A 22,011-nucleotide genomic window follows, 5' to 3' on the forward strand; every position below is an offset into this window, starting at 1 on the left:
TTGTTGGTATATGAAGATATTGTATATCCATAGGAGGATGCACATAGACGTGAATGTGCGCATCTGACTTGTTCCTAAGCAACAGTAGACCTGTGAGCCCAGTGACAGATGGTTGGTGAAGTTATTTTGGTTTAGAGGAGAAGGAGAGGGAGGGAGCGATGAGGTGCCTGGACGGAGGAGAGAAGGGGGGGAAACGTTTCCACTTAACATGAGGGAATTGGCAGCCTAGCAACACAAACTAAGTGAAGACATCCCTAGCAACAAGGAGGTGATGTTTGACCACACCCACCTCCCCTCTGCTCTTTACCCCTACATCCTTTCTGTTCGCGGTGATGCCACAGGACTCAAAGCGGTCACGCCCCTTTCAAGCCCCGGAGGGAGCAGACTTTCCTCACAACTTCCTCTCGTTTCAATTAACAGATTCCTCCTAAGATGCCCATTTATTAGCTGATGAAAGCACCCACAGGAAAGCGAGGACGCCGCCATGTCCCTGGGTGTGCTGGAGAGAGCGTGTGCAATGATATGCCAGGAAACACCAAGGTGAGTAAAGTGTGCATTAACAAAGTGTGTTTTGCATATTAAATATGTAAAGGTCACGAGCTGCGGGGAACTTGTTAGAGGCCATGTTGTGATTTTAAGGGGCTTGCCACCTTTGGGACTCTTAATCACGCAGAGGTAAATACAGTCATTAATTACACACTGATACAGATTGCCACAGCAGAGTGGTGCCCCACATCAACCCCTCACTAAGCAACCATCAGTCATTAAAGGTATTTTAAGGAGATAATGACTTGATTGCTTTGATTTGCAGAGGGATATTAGACTGAGAGCGAGTGTGTGTGTTTCTAGTGCAGCTACTATCCGTTCTGGTGAAAATCAGTTTGTTTGAGAAACAGATTACAGATTTCGTGAAAGTAATTGAAGAAATTCTCGCTCTTCCTCTCCAGTGCAGACGTCTCGTGCACTCCACCAGCCGCTACCCATTAACCTCATTTCCATTTAGACACATCTCAGTAATGCAGGCTACCCTGATCTGCCTCTTCTTTCTCTCCCTTCATTTCGGTCTTCTTTGTTGCTTCAAACTTCTTTCTTTCCAGCTGTCTCACTTCTATTCAACAGCATTAGACTTCCCACAGTTCTGAAGTATGGATGCACTTAAAACGGAGACAGTTCAGAAAGGAGACTTCGCACTGAGAGTCAGTTTCCTGTATCTGCGTCATATGGGATTAAACCACTGCTCTGGTCTATTGTGAAAGTGAACACAGATTGTGACCAATTCTTTCGCCCCACAGTCACCAAAGTAAATATTGGACCCATTTTTCACAAGTCACATATTTTCCTGAACATTCTGACACTAAAATTAAATTTTTCAGACAAATCAGGAGAAAATTAACTTTGTTCGAGACCTTTTTTCTGTTTCAGCAACACACTCTTGCGAGATCTGGCAACTAACGTTCGCTAAAGTCCTAGCTAACTGATTTTTATAATTCTAAATATGTCTTTTAGCTGTGTAATTATCTAATGTTAGCAAAATGAAAAATATAAATACATTATGCAAATATAACCCAATCTGCTTTCATCCATCAACAGGACATTGCAACCCGTTTTCAGTCCCAACTCGTCAAATATCGCCATTTGGTAAGCGCCCCTTGGCATCAAGAAACGCCGCACGGAGGCACCCTTTAGCAACAGTAAGTGATGAACCGGGTTTTCAATTAACTCCGATGTAAACCCACCTGTGGCGTTATTCGACGGCTGGAGCAAGTGACATAGTAGTAATTGCAGGAGAGTCCGTTCATTGGTGGACGGGTCAAACACACACAAGACTTTCAACCAGGAGATGAGTGTTTGTGTCCCTTGTAAAATTAAAAGTAACGTTGACTCATCACGTGACTCGTCGGTATTGTGAGTCACGTCAGTCGTTAGTCACGTGAGTTGTTAATATCGTCAGTCTCATGAGTAGCGTGAGTCACTAGTCACTTGAGTCGCAGGCAGTGAAGTTAACGTCAACCACGACCGTTTCCTAACCCTAACTATGTGCTTGTGTTACCTAAACTAACTTCCTGTGAAAACGGAAGTTTATTTTGAAAGAACCCTATGCATGTAACGAGGGTATATTGACACGCCGTCCCTGGTCTGTCCAAAAGTAACGCAAGAGGGGTGATGCCGAGGGGCACTGACGGTATTTGACGAGTTGGGAGTGAGAATGTGTTGGACGTTCACACTTCCAAACGAGGTGGGGGGGATGGAGGGGAGGGGCGAAACACGCCATGACCAAGCCCACTAAGGAGACAGGAAGTGTATACCACTACAAACCATTGACGGAGCTTGTAATGCGTCATCTTTGTTATAGAGCATCTTTTTTCTTAAAACAACACACAACAGAAATGCACTCTCTTCATTTCTCCATCCCTCAGTTATTTATTTATTTATTTATTTATTTATTTATTCTTACTTTCTCCACATAAACGCTGTCATCCCCTGAGAGGGAAATGTACGCTGCAGATCCAGAGGGGCTAGAGGAGGTGAAGGCAGATCAGATAGCGAAGCATCACAATACAAATACACATTTTCCCACGTCAGCGACTCTGGTGGGGGGGGGGGGCACATTTCATAAGCCTGCCAACCCTTCACCCGACAAAAACTCATATCCCCGCACTTGACCTCTCCCACCCTCCAGTTAAACCCAGCGAAGCAGGAAAGGGTAAGCCGGTTGTGGTTAACCAAACACTGCTTTTGTCTGAGAGCAATTGCGTTTTGATATTGGCTCTGTGTGACGGCGTTCTCAGACTCAGTGAAAAGCTTAAAGGGCTCCAGATAGATCTGTAACACAGGTCAGGACCCCTCCATCCCCCTCTCGTCCTCCAGCCCCCGTCCTCGCTTCTTGTTCAGCCTTAATTGGCTGCCGTCTGACCCAGTCTCTGGCTTTTTACTCAGGACAACTGGCGCTCTGCTCTTCCCAAAATGCCATTCATCTGTGGGGGTGATCACCACAGAGAGCCAATAGATCCAAATCAGTCGATAACTGGAGAAGGGAGTTTGATTGCCCCCAGTGTATTACCTGCACCATCCACCCACACTGAGAGCTGAATGCCAGCAGAACAGTCGACTATTATAGCTTTTCTACTTATTTCTCTATTTTTGTCATTTCTTCTTGCGGCAATTCTTGGACATGGGTGGCAGTAACTTAGCAACAAGCCGGAGAATAAGAGCAGGGTACAGAGATAAAGATTCAATAAATGGACAAGAGCAGAGATAAGAAGCATTGTCTGCTTCAGCAAGCCCCACCACACACACACACACACACACACACACACACACCACCACACCACCACCCACACTTCCCAAAGTTCATTTCTGTAGGACAATCTTAGCTTTATCCTATTTTCTGCCTCATTTTCTTTTTATTTCTTGTTTTTAGAAGCTGGCATATTTCCTCATTCTCCATCATTCAGTGGAAAAGGAAGAGGTCTTATCAGATTTATAAATTTAGTGAGGAGGACTGAGAGTTTGGCTAGACTGATTCTAGGGAAGTCATATTACAAAGTGATAGCTTGGGGCTAAGTCAGTCCTTTCAGACACTAAAAAAAGTACTGCATATCCTTTTACATACATTATTTGTCCCACTAGGGGTCCTTCTACCACAACTACACAACTCAGTGTTGGCAGCGTCAAGTCTTTGTGGCGATTCATTCATTTTGAGTTAAAAAATGCATATTCAGGGTTTCATGGATTCCAGTTTTGCCTCACATTACATACACATTTTGTGCAACTTACATATTAAACCTGCAGTAGGCAGAATGTTTTTGGCATCATTGGGCAAAAAATCCATAATAACCTTTCAGCAAATTGTAATTCAAGTGCTCTGAGAGATAACTACACTTCTGCACCTCCTCATGGCTCTGTTTTCAGGTTTTAACAAATCTAGCCCGTGGTCGGTGTTTGGTATTTCCTCAACTGGTCCCAACATGGCTGCCAGGTTACAAACTTTCTCATTTTACATCTAAACAGTACACTACAAGATGATTCTGAAAACATTTGAGGCGAGAAATAGGCATTACAGTAACAGAATATTGATTCATATTTGATCAGCGCTGCCTAGTTTGACCGTTTGATCGGAGTTTGTGAGTCTCCCCTTTACAGACATGCCCACTTTATGATAATCACATGCAGTTTGGGGCAAGTCATAGTCAAGTCAGCACACTGACACACTGACAGCTGTTGTTGTCTGTTGGGCTGCAGTTTGTTATGATTTGAGCATGTTTTATGCTAAATGCAGTACCTGTGAGGGTTTCTGGACAATATCTGTCATTGTTTTGTGTTGTTAATTGATTTCCAATAATAAATATATACATACATTTGCATAAAGCAGCATATGTGCCCACTCCCATGTTGATAAGAGTATTAAATACTTGACAAATTTCCCTTTAAGGTACATTTAGATTAAAAAAAAGTGTGATTAATCGCGATTAAATATTTTAATCGATTGACAGCCCTAGTCGTAATTATCTTTAAATTGCATGGGTAATTAGCAGACAGATGTAAATCTAATGTGTCAAAATTTGGTTTGTCTAGTCCAAATAGTCTCTGAGTAACTGAGATTAACTGAAAGCGTTTCAACCATCCCCAGTCTCCCCTACTTAAAGTGTTATTAGTGAAACAAGCTGCTGGACTGCAGCATGTTTTAAGATTCAGAGTTTGTTCAGATTTATTTGTTCGGGGTTTTTCTTGGCTTTGTTTGTTTGTTTGTTTTTTTCGCCACACCTACTCCCCATCTAATTTTCAGCTTTCGGGATTTGCAGAGACATCTGTCCAGGTGTTTCTTGAGATGAGGTACAAAAATAATCATATTGTCTATTTAAATAGTCTCTAATGTACTGTCACTTACTCTGACTTTTAGGGTCGTTTTTTTCCCCCTCAAACCATTAAGAAACGAGTGTCGATACATGTATGGGTGAGGGAGATGGCATCTTGTGTTGTACTGGAGAGACTTACATTCATAACCAGAGGAAAAGCAGCAGAATTTGAAAATGTTTGGAAACCTTTGTTGGAGTTTCTTGAACGTCAAGGGCACAGTCAAATGTAAACTGTTGTGTGAGTGCTGTTGTTGAAATTATTGTGTTTTGTTGTGTGTTTGTTTTTTTGTTCTTCTTCTTTAAAGGTATTTATTTATTTTGTCTTATCTTTTATTTTATTTGTTTTCTTTGTTAGATATGTGAAATACATGAAATGTCATGTCTCTCTTTCTTTGAAATTCTGACTAAACATTTCATTGTATAATTTAATGATGAATATTGTTGGTCTGTCTGTACACTGTAAACAATTGCTGTTAATTAACAGCAGGATTTCAACAGTATTAACCTTTTATTGCTAAAAACAGTGCTTTACTGTTAATACAAAAGAAAACCTGTTAAATTACGCTCATAGGCCGTTTTTTAACTGAACTATAATGTATTCTTAAAAAACATCACTTTGCTGCTGATAAACTGTCTAAAGTATCATCAGTAACAGTTTCATGCAGTATGTCTTTAATTCTGGGACCTGATCTGCTCATGTGAGGCTTGTACATTGTACATGATTGTAAAATCAGTGAATTAGCTTTATTGTTCTTCACTCACATGTTGTTATGGTTTGCAGACATTTTTGGGAAAAGTGTCAACAAGTCGATTATAGCCTTTTCCTAACAAGTGCCTTTAAATGTATTAAGTGTGACTATTCCTATGTCTGTAACCTGCTAAGTCTATTCATCTAGGCAGTGTTTATTAAAATATATGTAAAAAATACAACCTAAATAGTGCATTAAAACAAATCAGTAAGATAATGTAAAAGAAAGGTGAAAAACAGCTATATAATGTATCTTTAAACAGTAAATTAACTGTGAAATACTGTGAAATTAATAAAAACAACCAGTTCAAACTGTATTTTTCATTAACAGTAACAAAGCTGTAAATTTCAACGACAGTATAATAATGTTAATTTTACAGTAACATAAAGGCAACCCTGCTGCCAGTTCTTTACTGTTATTTTACTGGGAAATTCTTAACAGTGTATGTGTATATATGTATATATGTAAAATTCAATAAAAACATTGTTTAAAAAAAGAAAAAAGAAACGAGTGTCAACATGCCACATAGTCTTACATCTACTGGATGGAAAGTGTTGCTACATGATGAGTCGAGCTGTGTGACCCAATATGCGTTCAGTCAAGTGAAGAATGAGGAAAGGCGTTCAAGTTGCGAAGTGAACAAACCCTCAAGGAAACACAGCTCATGACAAGTCTGCTCCGTTACTCCACAGACATGGGGACTGTTTTACACCGTCCAGTGATTCTACTCTTTCTCTTTTTCTCATCCGCATCAAAAGTTTTCGGTAAGTTTTTATTATTCCTTGAGCTACTTTTTAATAAAACTTTCACCTGCTTCTTTATTCGACCTAGGGGTGTTTCCAGGGCATCTTTGAAGGCACCTACTACTGTTCCTATTTACAGCAGCCCATGTGAAGATTATTCAATATAATGTTGTCAAAGTGATCATAATTCACTGTTAGCTGAGTTGAGTGGAGAGACACTGGTTGCTGTCACTGCGCTGCTTTCTCCACCTTTTCCTTATAAGGGAGTGAAATCAGTCTGGATGACCAGAGGTCCTCCACAGACTGCCCAGCTAAAAGCTATTCATTATCATGGAATGTGTAGGCTATACTGTATGTGTGTGCTTTGAGATTTTACTTGTCCTCAATTCACTTAAAAACTAACTAAATAACTAAAACATTTTTCTATGTAGTCTACACCATCAGACTTTATTAGGAATAGCTCATACTGTAACTGAAAATATGACTTACTGTGTGGTGCTTATTCAATGTGTAATTTAATCAGAGGCCTTAATGACAGTTAATTTAGGAGTTGAAATGATTTCAGGCAGTCTGAAGTTAACTTGTTTCACTATCTGCCACTGTGGCACTCAGACATTTTATCTGCCACTTTTGAAATATATGCACTGATGCATGCAATGATCTGTTGTCCTTCAATGTTCAATATACTATACTGTGTTCCATTATTCAAGAGTCAAATTAAAGCTGCAGTAGGCAGAATATATTTGGTATCATTGGGCAAAAATTCCATAATAACCTTTCAGCGTATTGTAATTCAAGTGTTCTGAGAGATAACTAGACTTCTGCACCTCCTCATGGCTCTGTTTTCAGGCTTTAAAAAATCCAGCCCGTGACGGGAGACTTTGACCAATCACAGGTCATTTTGTTGAGAGAGCGTTCCTATTGGTTGTGCTCCGGTCATGTGACACGTTCCTTCACCAGATTTCACAATGGCGGCGGCGTAACAAACGTTCTCCTTTTACAGCTAAACTGTGCACTACAAGATGATTCTGAAAACATTTGAGGAGAGAAATAGGCATTAACGTAACAGAATATTGATTCATATTTGATCAGCGCGGCCTAGTTTGACCGTTTGGTCGGAGTTTGTGAGTGATTGACAGCCGGCTCTCATAGACGGCAGCTGGAGAGCAGACCTAAGATCAGCTCTTACGGCTTGTTTTCCTCCGGTCTGTGAAATCTTGCGTATGCCGTTAGGAGCACCGGAGGACACAGAGGCACATGATTTTTTTCAGGTTACCTGTTTCATGTACTACTGTCATGATATAGCAACCGTTTTATAAAAAATAACTTTTTTTAATCACAATTGCTCCAATCCCGCCTACTTCAGCTTTAAGTAGGATATATTTTTCTTATACTGCATATTCCTTCAGATCTGAAATGTAACCCTTTTTTACACAGGTAGATAGATTGATAGGTAGACAGACTTCTGTGTGTAACTCGAGTGAGCCACACCCATAGGCCACAAGAAATAAGATAACAGATAGAAAAGGGGTTGGAGTTATTTGTTGACTCATAGAATGAAACGCTTGGTGCAATTTGCTAATATGGTCAAATGACTCTCAGAAAATATAATGAGGTTTAGCATCATTAATGTTAATGGGTAAACTGAACTGAGACGTAAACATGTTGGCAAAGTGTCAGACTGAATGTGATGGATGTGGTATCTGTGTTTGTGGTTGAACAGAGCTGCATGGCACTTAAGATTAAAAAGTATGGTCAGCAGTTTTATCTACATATGTCACTTTGCTTCAACATAACCGGAAAAAGGAAATATATTTTGTGCAGTGGTGGGATGTACCTAAATACATTTCCTCAAGTACTTGTACTTAAGCACAATTTTGAGGTACTTGTACTTGAGTATTTCCATTTTCTGCTACGTTACATTTCTACTCCACTACATTTGTTACTTTGGATTTAGATTAATAATACAAAATATAATCAACACATAAATTATGAGGTATTATTATGGATAAAGACAAAACTTTATTGATCCCTTGGGGAAATTCACACATTACCCGGCAGTATATATAGTAAAAATGATCCCCACCTTTACCAGCTGCAGCTAGGGTTGTCCTCCACCAAAGAAATTCTTAGTCGACTAACACTCATACGATTTTGTCAACAAATCGATTAGTTGATTTAATCGACATATCTATAAAACTGAGTTTCGCCACAAAAAATCACATAAAGGCACCACTTTAAATCACCAGAGATGTGCTCATAAGTTTCTTGGAAATAAGTCATTCAGCATGAAAAGGCATTAAAGATGATTAATTGACTTAAGAAATCTTAGTCGACTAAAACCGAAACGACAGATTAGTCAGCTAAGAGGACAACATTAAAGTAATGTGTACACAACAATAATTATAATCAATAATATAATAAACATTCTGAAATGGGTCATTCTTCATAAGGAGTACTTTTTATATTCTATATTTTGATGCTAATACATTTGCACTTTTAAATGCAGGACTTTTACTTGTAACCGAGTATTTCTACACTGTGGTGTTGGTACTTGTATTTAAGTAAAAGATCTGAGTGCTTCTTCCACCACTGATTTTGTGTTACATTTCTGTCGGTGTGATTATCAAAGGTTCCAACATCTGCACATCACAAGGAGTCACGACTTGTCAGCAGTGCTTGACTGTTCACCCCAGCTGTGCGTGGTGCTCTCAGGAGGTAAAAACACCACACACACACACACACATATAGTGTCTAGTCTCTACCCCTATTCATTGCTCAGAACAGCAAGTTAGAACAGAAACCTCATTTCCCAACATTCCCCAGCATTCTCCTTGTTATCATCCTCCAATGTTTGTTCAACATGCAGTAGCCTCTGAAAATGGGCGTTGGCCTCGGGGCTCCTGTACAAGGGAGATGCCTGAGCCTGCTATTGGTGCATGTGCATCATCTCATAATGATCACTGGTTAATCATCACTGGTTGTGTAACATGTGCAATATATGTAATGTGTGGTTGTGATTTGCTTTAGTACATGTTGCTTTGTTTATATGTTGTCTGTTTCTTTATTATTACTACTATGGAGGCAGCTATATGAAAAGACGATATGTGGCATATCATGTGTGTAGCATTTGAGTCCCTATTGGGCCAATAAAGTATATCGTATTGTATCGTATGGTATAAATGCAAACCTAAAAAGCTTTTTCTTTAATGGATTTTCTTTCATGTAATGGTATTTTATTCAGGAGTATGGGAAAGGGGGATCCGGCGTGTCCCGCTGCGACCTGAAGCAGAACCTGCTGGATGGAGACTGCAGTATAGCAGCTGTGGAGTTTCCCACCAGCAAACTGAGTACTCAGAAGGACACACCGCTAAGCGACAAGGCCTCGGGCACTGCTGATGATGTCACCCAGATAAGGCCTCAGAAAATCCATATGACACTAAGACCAGGTAGTTTAACACCCAACCAGACATCACCTATAAGACCAGATGCTAACAGCCCTACAAGATCAGATATATGCATTGGAAACCAGACACTATTGTTGTACATGCACTAATGGCCTGATACACCAGAGCTGTTTGCACATCTCTAAAGGATAACTTTGGTATTTTTCAACCTGGAGCCTATTTTTCCATGTGTTTGTGTCTGACCGACAACAATTTCTGAAATTGGTCCAGTATTGAGGGAAAGTCATTTACGTCCACAAAAAGTGCTTGTTTTTTGCCATGACAGGCTCTGATTGTTATTATAAGTGTCTGACATTACGGAAAGAGTCTCGCTCAAGGAGTAGTCTCGTTCTGAAATCTGGCGAGGTGACGTGTTGCCGGAAGACAACGGTGGAAACGCGAAGGCCAGCCGGGCAGAGTTTGTTGTGTTGGAGTACAGAAAGTGTAGCTTAGTGTTATCTAAAAGATTGTCAGTGTCATAGCTGAATATTTAGATGATTTCAACAATGTGGACGAGGTCTTTGAATTCGACGGCCGCCCGTATTTATTTGAGCCATACGGATATTCAGATTTCACAACGAGACTTCTCCTTGAGACTTGGACACAATAACAAACAGACTGGATCAAGGGAAAGGTAAGAAAAACATTTTATTTCTCTGAAGGGTTCTTTCCATAATGTTGTCAAACACTTATAATAAACATATGAGCCTGTCAGTGGCAAAAACAAGCACTTTTAGTGGACATAACATTACATTGATGCTTCTCTCTTGCCCCCGCAGTTCGTTTTGCGGCTGCCGGTTACAGCGCTGTCCCTCAATACTGGACCAATGTCAAACACGGTTGTCCCCAGTAGTCACTAAGACACAAAAACTTGGGAAAATAGGGTCCAGGTTGAAAACTACCAAAGTTACCCTTTAACAGACTGATTTCTATGCTTTCTTATTATCTAATATTTAATCTTTTTCACTTTAAAGACAAACAAATGTTTAAGGACACACTACTGACCATGCACACCTCCATCTCTGCGGCTCTTTCCCTTTCAGGAGATTCCAAGCAGTTCACCGTGTCAGTGAAACAGGTGGCGGATTACCCAGTGGACCTCTACTATCTGATGGATCTTTCATTTTCAATGAAGGATGACTTGGCTCGCCTTCGCACCTTGGGCAATGATCTTGCCGTGACCATGGGCCGCAAAACAAGCAACCTCCGCATGGGGTTTGGAGCCTTTGTGGACAAGACCATCTCCCCTTACATGTACATGTATCCCCCCGAGGCAGTGGCAAACCCTTGTTATAGGTAAGTGTGGAGGTTACATTTGAGGAGGAGAAGGAGCTGAAGTGGAGATTTTCTAATATTCTGCGAAAGTCTGTCCGGTTCTCCGTCACTGATTTCCTATCTCCCATTCACCTATTCAACACATACAGACTTAATGAAAAATGCATGGCTCAATTCGGGTTCAAGCATGTGCTGTCACTGACTGAGACGGTGGCTCGCTTCACTGAGGAGGTGGAGAAACAGCAGGTGTCTAGGAATAGAGATGCTCCTGAGGGTGGATTTGATGCTGTCATGCAGGCGGTGGTGTGCAAGGTATGAAAATATAATCACATACATGCACTTGCTGATGTGCAAAACTGAGCGTGTACATACATACATATCAGTCTTTCCTTTGCTTGTTATAGTTATTTCTGTGTTCATCATCAATAGGACAGGATTGGCTGGCGTCCGGATGCCTCGCACCTTTTGGTATTCACCACTGATGCCAAAACTCACATCGCTCTGGATGGACGTATAGCTGGGATTGTCCAGCCCAATGATGGAGAGTGTCACCTTGATAATGACAACGTTTACAACAAATCTACTGTGCTGGTAAATTGCAAATTTAAGTGCGTCATTAATTCACTTTGTGTCGTGTTGGACAGAACCTGCTTCCATTGAAGACTATTTGCTTCCTGTGTCTTCTAGGACTATCCCTCCTTGGCGCTCATGACGGAGAAAATGTCTGAAAACAACATCAATTTAATTTTTGCCGTGACCGACTATGTGGTGCCGCTTTACCAGGTAAACAATCTTCACCGCCTGTGCCACACATCATGGATTTGTTTAAGTTACTTGAAAAACACACTAAAACTGGGTCATCATCTTGCTGTCATGCCCGTCTTCCCAGGAGTACAGTAAGCTCATTCCAGGCACAACTGTGGGAACGCTGACCGCTGACTCCGGGAATGTTATTGGCCTCATTGAGAAGGCGTATGAAGTAAGTATTTCCTAAAGTTAGAACAATAAGTGGAACATGCTATCTGTAAATATGTGATACAATTTAACTGTTTAACCTCATAACTTTGATGACTTAATTAAAAAACTTTGTGTTGAGCAGGACATCCGCTCTAAAGTGGAGCTGGAGATACTGGGACTCCCAGATGAGTTGCATCTCTCCTTCAATGCCTCTTGCCTGAATGGAGAGGTCATCCATGGACTTAAGTCCTGCTCTGGCCTCAAGATTGGAAACACAGTACGTAAATGTTGAGATGCTGACATGCACTTCTGGTATCTAAACGCACAGATTGTCACAGAGACATTTCCTCCTCTTCAGGTGTCCTTCAGTGTGGAGGCTATGTTGCGTGGCTGCCCCAAAGAGAAGAGCCACACTTTTACCATCAAACCTCGAGGCTTCAAGGATGCCCTGGAGGTCACGGTGGACTTTGCCTGTGGCTGCGACTGCGAGGCAGAGGCCGAGGCCAACAGCCCCCTCTGTAGCAACGGCAACGGGACCTACGAGTGCGGCGTGTGTCAGTGTCACGAGGGTCGTCTGGGCCCGCATTGCGAGTGCTCAGTGGGGGACTACAGTCCATCTGATGATGTCAACTGCATCTCGAAGACGGGGGGTCCAATCTGCAGCGGGAGAGGCGACTGTTTGTGCGGACAGTGCTCCTGCCATGCAAATGATTTCGGTCAGGTGTTTGGCAAATACTGCGAATGTGACGACTTCAACTGCCTGCGCTTCAAAGGGGCACTGTGCTCCGGTGAGTAGATTCACTTCTTTCTGTCATGATCAGTGTTAGTCCTCTTTGCAGTTTTGCCAACACCAATGTGCCATTTTGTTAAAAATAAACCTCGACAAGTTAGGAAGCGCAACTCTACATGCTAGAAAACCTTCTGCGTGCTAGTGCCCCACCGCATGCAGCTGGGGCCCTTTTTACTTTTGTCCACCACCGCTTGAAACCACAATATCTTGATCTTACTCTTTGAAACCATTAGAGCAAAAGCACTGGCCTTAAAGGGTCGATTCACCCAAATAGTTTCTCATTTACCTCTGTGGTATCAAGCCATGCAGCACGTTGCCATGCTGGTGTTCGCATTTAGCTGAAAGCACAGCATGGTTGTAGACTGTTATTTTTGTTTAAATGTATTTTTTCATCACTGTGAGCACCACAAACTAAACAGCATTTCCTTCCATTGAATTAGATGGTAGCAGAAATCTCAAAACTGAAACTATCTACATGGTTAGATATCACTAATGGTAAATGACAAAATGTGTTTTTAGTCATTCGGGTGAAGCAACCCTTTAATTTATGTCTGTGATAGCAAGAAAGTTGAAGTTGCCCTTCCCTTCCTTTTCCCTCCTCTGAGGCCCATCCTGACGTACTCTGGTTGCTTCAGTCTGTAAACAGACCTTAGTCAGTTTACATAGTTTTCTGATACTTAGCTTCACAAATCAAAAGTCCACAGCTTTTTTTTCTTTTTAAATAATGTGTAATTATTATTACAGTCTTTGTTTGCTTGTAAAGGACAAGTAAATAATTGCATAATTTAGCTGCCAAGCGTAAACAGTAATGCTTACAAATGACCAATCCTCTGTCTGATCTGTAAACTCGGTGTTTGATTCATGTTGTTACCACTCGCAGCACTGCGCATGATGTGCTATCACTCCCTATTACAAGTCTGCACAGCTCAGTGCGCAGTTACTCAATCACAGTGATAAAACTTTAATAGGCCTTTGTCATTGGGTAATTTAATGTAACAGCAGTTTGGGCCTGTGAGTGTAAGGAGGAGGCTGAGCAATGGCAGAATAGGAAACTGCTCTTTTATCTCTGTGTATATTAAGCAGATTAAACTTCTTAAGATATGCATGCCAACTCTGAGTCAAATGAAAACAAGAGAGTCTCATATTTAGTCTAATGTTCTGCTTTTTTAAAGGGGGGACTTCACCAATTTTGGGGTTCTACTTAGCCTAAGAATGTATTTCAACAAAATATGTTTTCTGTGGCTCTTGAGGAAATTTGCCATGTGGACGTGGAGACTAAAAAATGTTAAACGTAGGCTTGTGGAGTTTGAAAAACATTTCCATTCATCAAGCAGGGAGGGTCTGATTAAAAGATGCATTCAAGTTGCATCACGGGAAGCGTAGGAACCAGCATTTTTGGAGCTAGCAGTCAGGATATCTCAGCCTCTGCTGTATTGATTTTGATCATTCTTCTTTAAATCTGACTCTTGTGATACCACCAAATGGATGGAAGTGCAATATTAAATAGTTCGGTGATCAATCGGAGTGCACTTTTAACATAAAATCATGAGTTAAAGAGGTCCTGTTTTGGTTTCTACTTGGGATATGTTTACATGCTTTAATGTTCAAAAAATGCTTTATTTTTCTCTTACCAGCTGTGCTGCAACATCTCTTTTCTCCCTCTGTCTGAAACGCTCTGTTTGATTTCCTTTAGCTTTAACACTTTGCAGACCTTTTACATGCACAAAAAACTATTTAACACACTAAAGGAAATAAAAAACTAAAGAGGTCCTCTTTAAATGTTCCGTATACTCAGGAAATGGGTATGATTTAACATGAAAGTCCCAATTGGTGTCTGGTGTATACAGTGTATATACTTGTCATAGTTTCAACATCCATAACTAAACTAAACTAAACATACTCTGGGCCCCTTGTGTGTGTGCACTTTGACCTAAGGAGAAGATGGAGGGTCACGTTTGTGTTGGCAAGCTGGAATTTTCCCAGAATATGACATATTTATATGAACAAGGCAGAGTTTGGAGGTTGTTTTTCTGAGAAACAGGTAGTGATGACACCCAGGGCTTGGGTGCAGACACTCACCAATCTTTCTCACCCACACTCCTACACACACAGTGTTGTAAGACAGTCCACAGAGCTCAATTTGGAACCGCAAAGTTGTTGCGTCTTAGTAGAGTCCCTCGGCCCCAGCTCAATTGTGGAGCTACCGTAACCCAGGGCTCCAAAAAGCTCCGTCTCTGTGATATTCCCCGTGGCTGTGTATTGCTTCGTCTGCTGAGGGACCGGCGCAGGGCAAGGGAGCAGGAGTCAGCAAGCACAGCCCCAGGGCCCATAAGTACGGGTGAAGAAAGAACAGGAAAGTTTGCATTCCTCCGCTGGCAACTTGCCCAACCTCCTTTCTCTCCAGTACGTCTCTATCTCCTCTGTTACCGCTCTTCTTCCAAGTTCTGTTTTACTGTCTTGTCTTTCTCTCTGTTTATGTCCTTTTATCATGGCCCCCATGTTAACATTCACTTAAGCCCAGGCATGTGATTAATGGGCAGGATTACTGAGCAGTCTCACAGAGAGAGTAGGATGATGTAAACCTAAAAACTCCCTTTTATGTGTGTGAATCAACTGTAGAACTGATTAAAAACAGGACAACTACGCACTCTTGTCAAGTTTAAGTCTCTACACTGCAAAAGATATCCATAGTTGCAATGTTTTTAACAAAAAATATCACAGATTGTTCTTGTTTTCAAAGTTTTTCAATAGTTTCCGCTGTTATCTTGTGGACAGAGTTATAAAGATTACTCAACGACCGCTAGGCTGAGCATTATATGTGAGACTGTTAACCATTAACCAGTGACCACGTCTGATCCCATCACACCTATAAACACGATCTAAAAGAGAAGCCGTTGTTGACAGGGTGGAGACGGGGGAATTGTATCCTCGAGTTTACAGCGGCGGATGATTTGTTTTGAGCTCTGGAATTAGGGACCCTTGGACCCTCTGTGATATTTCATGACCAGTTTACTCCCCCAGTCAGATCCAGCTGGGCTGTGACTCACTCACTTTGCTCTTAGTCATCCAGTGCCAAATCCTGTTTGGTTTCCTGCAAAGAACACTGTAGTCTCAGGGGCTCTGCCTTTGTTTCTAAGGAAGCTTAATCGCTCTGTCTCGCTGTAATCCAGGGAGAAAAGCTCGCCTCCAGATTCTGTCAGCACATGGTTGCGTCACTGTAACACTGTTCCCCGAATGACCTGGCTTTTGTGCTTTTGTACACTTCAGTAGTCTGAGAAAGTCTGTGTGTGTATGTTTGTGTGTGTGTGCGTGCTTGTGTGTGTGTGTGTGTGTGTGTATGTGTGTGCCTGCCTGTAGGGAGATGGGGAGTCATTAGTGTGTTCATTCACAAGAGGACATTTCCTGCCTCTGTCAGCATCGGGATGACTAAGAGGAATGTGTAATGCCCTTTCCTGAGTAACATTCCACTTTAGAACAATTACTTTCCAAGTTATTTTGTTACTTAGCATTGTTTTTAATAGAAGATGTAAAGTATGATTTCCTTTGAGGAAACGGTTCCAGGGTTCACTCCATGTATTTCCCCATCTATTGGTTGCGAAAGGAAGAACTTTAAAGGGCGGGTCCATTATTTTTTTTTAGGTTTTTATATCATTCTGTAGCTTCCCAGTGGTGCTCCTTGTATTCAAATCCGAACATTCAAATTTTGGTCAAAGTATGTATGTTTTAGTGTCAGAATGCTAATTTTCCAAGCCCTTCTAAAAACGTCCTCCCAAGTGACCTGACGTAGGTTTCTGCATGATGACTTTACTACATGTACAGTATATATATACATCCTTATAGTCAGTGTGTTAACATTACATACAGTAACTTAGATGGCGGTCTGTATGCTCCCAGTTTTGAGAAGCAGACAGGAGTACCGGCACGGAAGCTAAGCAATGTACTGCTGTGTGGACGCCACAATAGTTTGAATTCGAAAGTCACACAAACAAACTAACCGCTCGATGCAGCGGTAGACCAGCAACTCCTGTGTTATGGCTACTGTTGTAGTAGATGTTACAGATGTTGATCATTTGATCATTTAAAATGCAACCTAATGATTTTTTTTTTTTTAAATAAACCAGCTAATCAATCAATAAATCAACAAATAACACATTAGTAACTCATTACACTAGTAATTACATAGTTGCAGAATCTACAAACCCATCCATGGGTACACTTGCCCAAGCATGCAACATGTTTTAAAAACAAACAGGCTAATTTGCAGTAAAGGACAACTCTTAGACATGATAGACCTAAAACACTGACACACCCTCAGTGATTCATGTCGCAATTGTGTAATTTGTATTTTGCCGGTGGTTTGCCCGGCCCCACCCATGTGATTACTGTGGCCATGCGGTCACTGAAAAGCATATTTGAATTAATACACAATAAGATGTAATATTTGAATTGTACAAATTCTGATTTGAATTGAAAGAAAATATTTTAAAGGACTATTATAGCATTTACCACCTCATCCTTTTGAATCTTTCAGATCATGGGAAGTGCAACTGTGGCATCTGTCAATGCGAAGCTGGCTGGAAAGGAGACAACTGTAACTGCAGCACACGCGCAGACACCTGCATGTCTGGCATCGGCCTGCTGTGCACCGGCCGGGGTACCTGCGAGTGTGGGGTTTGTCAGTGCACCCAACTGGGCGCCGGCGGAGATATCTGTGAGAAATGCCCCACCTGTCCCGGTTCCTGCGCAATAAAAGAGTAAGTCTATTTCTTAAGGTTTTAACAAACAAGAGAGATGTGGGAATGGACAGAATAACAGAAAAAACTGTCTGTGTAACTTTGAAACTTTTGTAACTCATTCTCAATACAGTCCTGCTGTTTTACACGTTTTAAACAGTACAAACATTTCAAAGCCTTAACAGTAGTGAAGCTAAAACATGTTTGTCCCGTAGTTGGCACTATAGGAAAGGTCATGGGGTTTACAGTATTTCCCTGGGAGCATGAATGTGAGTGGAAAAATCATGGAGTGTCCAAAATGGAAAGGGTTCAACCTTTGGGCACCACGAATACGTACAGCAAATCCACTAGATGTTCCTATTTCTTGTGGCGTACAAGTGAAACATTTGGCCTTGTAGTGGCATTAAAAGAACTGGAGAGGTGGTCATAAAAAAAAACAATAGGATTCCTCAGGGAACCATGACTACCCAACACGTTCTCATCCCACCTCGTCACATACGGCCGCTTTGTCACGCCTCTTGGCGTCACTTTATTTTTGGCATCAAAACCACAATAGTTACCCTTGGCATCACTTTAGGTAGAGGCAACAAAACCACTATATTTAGGTTTAGGGAAAAACAACATGGTTGGCCTTAAAACTACTAAGTTTGTAAAGGGAAAATGAAACTGAAAGTTGTGAACACGGGATACGAACGAACAGCTGATTGTAACTTGAAAGTGAAACTTAACACACGGAACACAAATGGCAATCTCCTGGATGAAAGCCTTGTGTCTGTTGGACCCATCCACCAAGATGTGTGTCTTTTCGCTCTTTAATCTACGTCACCACAGTCACTCCCGGTGCACTTTTTCGGAGCGTTTACTGTTGTCGCGGATGGGTTTATATTGTAGTTACTTGAAAGCCCGGCGCGTCTCATGCTGGTGCTATAGGGTGCCTTTTTGCAGCGGTATCACACGCTGACGGCTGTGAGACGCCCTGGGAATGAGAACGGGCTGAAATATCCACAGATACATTTATGGAAATTCTGGTTATAAATACTGTATCTACAAGACAAGTGTTGGTCAAGGAAAGATTTTGATCTGATGGTGGCAAAAGGTCAAGAGGTCAATAAAATCATCAGAAGTCATCCTCTGAAGACCATTAATGTGTAAAACTAACCAATAACTGAGATATCTTGCTCTGGATCTCAGGCGTTGCCACTGGCAGGGAAAGAAACCGTCAGCAAAGAATTTGAGGCTAACTAAGTTGGCTGGTTGAAGTCTGTGGTGCAACATCGTTCCACCATGATATGCACTCATTCCTGGATGATAACAAACTTCTCCTACACACATTTTTTAAAAATTCAGGTGTGGTTTCACATACAGGAGGGAAAGATACAAGTGTGCAGATATCAACACTTTATTTATCCTGATGCTCTTAGGTGCTCTGCTCTTATGTCTAGTAGTTTGTCCCTCCCCTGCACTGCTACTTAAGAGCATCAATAGTACATACACTGTGTATTCTATAAAGGTAACCGAATGGGACTCTGCTTACAGGAAGTGTGTTGAGTGTCAGCACTTCGAGAGAGGACAGTACGCCGAAGACAACAGCTGCAGTAGAATCTGCAAAAATGAAATTAGACTAGTGGATGAACTAGGTGAGAATTCTTCCATCTCTACATACTTTGATATTAACTTGTTGTGGTAATGCTTACTGTTTTCCTGTTGCTGATCACATGAGCAGAAGGCCACTGGAAGTAGTTGGAGGATTCATACATGCATTGTGGTCCAAAAATATATGTTTTTGAAGATCACTTATTACTCCTTAAAATCATTTTTCACCCTGTTTCCTCTTCTTATCGTCTTTCTCCTCCAGGTTCCCATGCTAAAATTTCCCATGATAGAAGTGCAGTGAATTGCACCTACAAAGATGAGAATGACTGCGTGGTGCACTTCCAGTACTACGAAGATGAAAATGGCAAATCCATTCTATATGTGGTGAAAGAGCCAGGTACTCGAAGAGTTTGTGTGCATTTATGAGACATTCAAACTGAGCATTATCATTCAGGAGCATTATTACTGTAGGACAGAAGAGTGTGTTCTTGTGTCTGGCAGGCTACAGAAAAAGGGGAACAGTGTGTGCATGCAGCAATCTGTTATTTTCTAAAGACGAACACATCATCAGCTAGTTAACCACAGCTACACCACAGAAACCCAGATACTTAGTGATGATGTACTGAGTCATTACGCAATGGAGTGTTTCACACTGGACTGCAGTGGTTGCTAAACTTCACGAGTGAGATCCACTACTTAACAAACATCATGGAAACCCTCTTCCTCCCTTCCTGTCTCTCAGAGTGTCCTCAGGGTCCAGACGTCTTGGTGGTGCTCTTGGCGACAGCCGGAGCCATTCTGCTGCTTGGCATTGTTGGACTGTTCATCTGGAAGCTGCTGGTCACCATCCACGACCGCAGAGAGTTCGCCAGGTTTGAGGAGGAGAGATCCAAAGCCAAATGGGATACGGTGAGAAATAATTATAATGAAAACACTAACGGCTTTTTATTCCACCTGTATGAGACGCACCAGGCTTTCAAGTAACTACAATATAAACCCATCCGTGTTAATATTAAATGCTCAGAGAAAGTGGTCGGCGAGTGTGGTGACGTAGTTTAAAGAGCGTAAAAAACACTCACAGGACAACTGACAACGTTAAGTTTCACTTTCACGCTACAAACATAGTCATTTTAAGCCAAACTATGGTGTCTTTTCCTAAACCTACAGTAACTAAGTGGTCCTGTAACAGCCAGGCCACACAGGGAACATGTGTTAACTGGGACCGTAGTGGAGCATCATAGCTTAATGCGCAGGGCTACCCAGTGCGTTTGAAAATAACACCGAAGAGTCCTGACAAAGTATGTGACGTGTTGGGATGACAACATGTTGCTTATTCAGGGATCATTAGTGCTAATACAGTAACAGCATATGGCTGCCCTCTAAAGGGGGAAGTCTAAACTGTACTTCAAAAAGTTGGATATCTCTGTGGGACTGAATTAAAGCTTCAGTGGGTAGAAATGGAGCAAATATGATTTTAAAAGTTATTTTTATAAAACGGTAACTATATCCTGACAGTAGTGCATGAGACAGGTGTCCTCCGGTGCTCCTAATGTCAGAGCTGATCTGGTGTCTGCCGTCAATCACTCGTGAACTCCGATCAAACGGTCAAACTATGCAGCGCTGATCAAATATGAATCAATATTCTGTTACTGTAATGCCTATTTCTTACCTTAAATGTTTTCAGAAACATCTTGTAGTGTACTGTTTAGCTGTAAAATGAGATTAGTTAGTGACCCGGCAGCCATGTTGAGATCTGCTGAGGAAATACCAAGCACCGCCCACCAGCCAAAGCACAGCCAATAGGAACGCACCCTCGCTGAAATGACCTGGGATTGGTCAAATTTCGTCACAAGCTCGATTTTTTTAAAGCCTGAAAACAGAGCAATGAGGAGGTGCAGAAGTCTAGTTTTCTCTCAGAACACTTGAATTGCAATATGCTGAAAGATTATTATGGATTTTTTGCCCAATGATGCCAAAAACGTGTTGCCTACGGACGCTTTAATCAGCATTACCTCTGTTTTCATTTCCCAGGGTAACAATCCTTTGTATAAAGGAGCCACCTCCACCTTCACCAATGTCGCGTACCGTGGATCCTAATGCTTGAATGCAATTAGGAAAAACTCAGGGGTCAACGACAGAGATGGAATGTAGTAGCAGAAAGAAGATCGTACACTGTAGCTGAAAAGTAGTTAATGCTGTCAACAACATGGTGTAATAATTGTACATATTGTAAAAATAAAACTGTTAATGTAAGTCACAGACCTGCTGTTAGGCTTTCTGTTTTTAAACTATGTCATGTAGTTTTAGTCCTGTACATGCCGTCAGATAGGAGTTAATGCACATAAACCACTATACTTCAAAGGGAACGACTGCTGAAAGTCACTTTGTGATATTTTAGGAGTCTCTTCTACCGCTTTAAGACTCACATTTTAAAATAGAAATAGGAGTCACCATGACCTAATAGTCTTCACTGTCTTCCACCATGTGTGATGATGTATTATGTACACCTAAGCTGTGTTTTTGAAAATGTTGTAATTTGCTCTTTCAGAGTGCAGCTGTTTTAAAGGGATAGTTCAGGTGTTTTGAAGTGGAGTTGTATGAGGTACTTATCCATAGTCAGTGTATGACGGTCGACACGTCCCCAGTTTGGAGAAGCAGACAGGAGTTACTGCACGGGAGCAAAGCAATGTACTGCTGTGGACGGGGCCGGCAGCAAAACATATTTTAGCCAACTGAAAGAAAGGCTCACCTAAAAAAATCAATATCATTTTAAGTGTACGCTATAATTAGCATATTTTCACTGCTTTATCTGGCCGTTAGATAGCCCTTTCAAATGGGGAACTGGACTGAAAGTGAAACTTATGCTCTC

The 22,011-nt window shown here is 41.4% G+C and overlaps 1 protein-coding gene across 2 annotated transcripts; it reads left to right on the forward strand.

The window, feature by feature from the left end:
* The first annotated feature begins 331 nt into the window (after positions 1 to 331).
* Positions 332 to 21,825, forward strand: itgb3a (integrin beta 3a). 2 transcript variants are annotated; one of them, XM_037792996.1, is made up of 16 exons: positions 332 to 540; positions 6,298 to 6,369; positions 8,981 to 9,066; positions 9,593 to 9,797; positions 10,838 to 11,090; positions 11,219 to 11,381; positions 11,499 to 11,660; positions 11,757 to 11,852; positions 11,959 to 12,048; positions 12,169 to 12,303; positions 12,385 to 12,814; positions 17,348 to 17,570; positions 19,086 to 19,186; positions 19,405 to 19,539; positions 19,885 to 20,051; positions 21,174 to 21,825. In XM_037792996.1, exons 2-16 carry the CDS (start codon positions 6,300 to 6,302, stop codon positions 21,237 to 21,239), a joined length of 2,382 nt encoding a protein of 793 aa, XP_037648924.1. In that variant the 5' UTR covers positions 332 to 540; positions 6,298 to 6,299; the 3' UTR covers positions 21,240 to 21,825. The 2 variants fall into 2 exon arrangements, with proteins under 2 accessions (XP_037648924.1, XP_037648923.1); XM_037792995.1 differs by lacking the exon at positions 332 to 540 and having other exon boundaries at positions 6,214 to 6,369.
* The last annotated feature ends 186 nt before the right edge of the window (positions 21,826 to 22,011 follow it).

Source organism: Sebastes umbrosus, chromosome 14, assembly GCF_015220745.1.
Source record: "Sebastes umbrosus isolate fSebUmb1 chromosome 14, fSebUmb1.pri, whole genome shotgun sequence".
NCBI lineage: Eukaryota > Metazoa > Chordata > Actinopteri > Perciformes > Sebastidae > Sebastes > Sebastes umbrosus.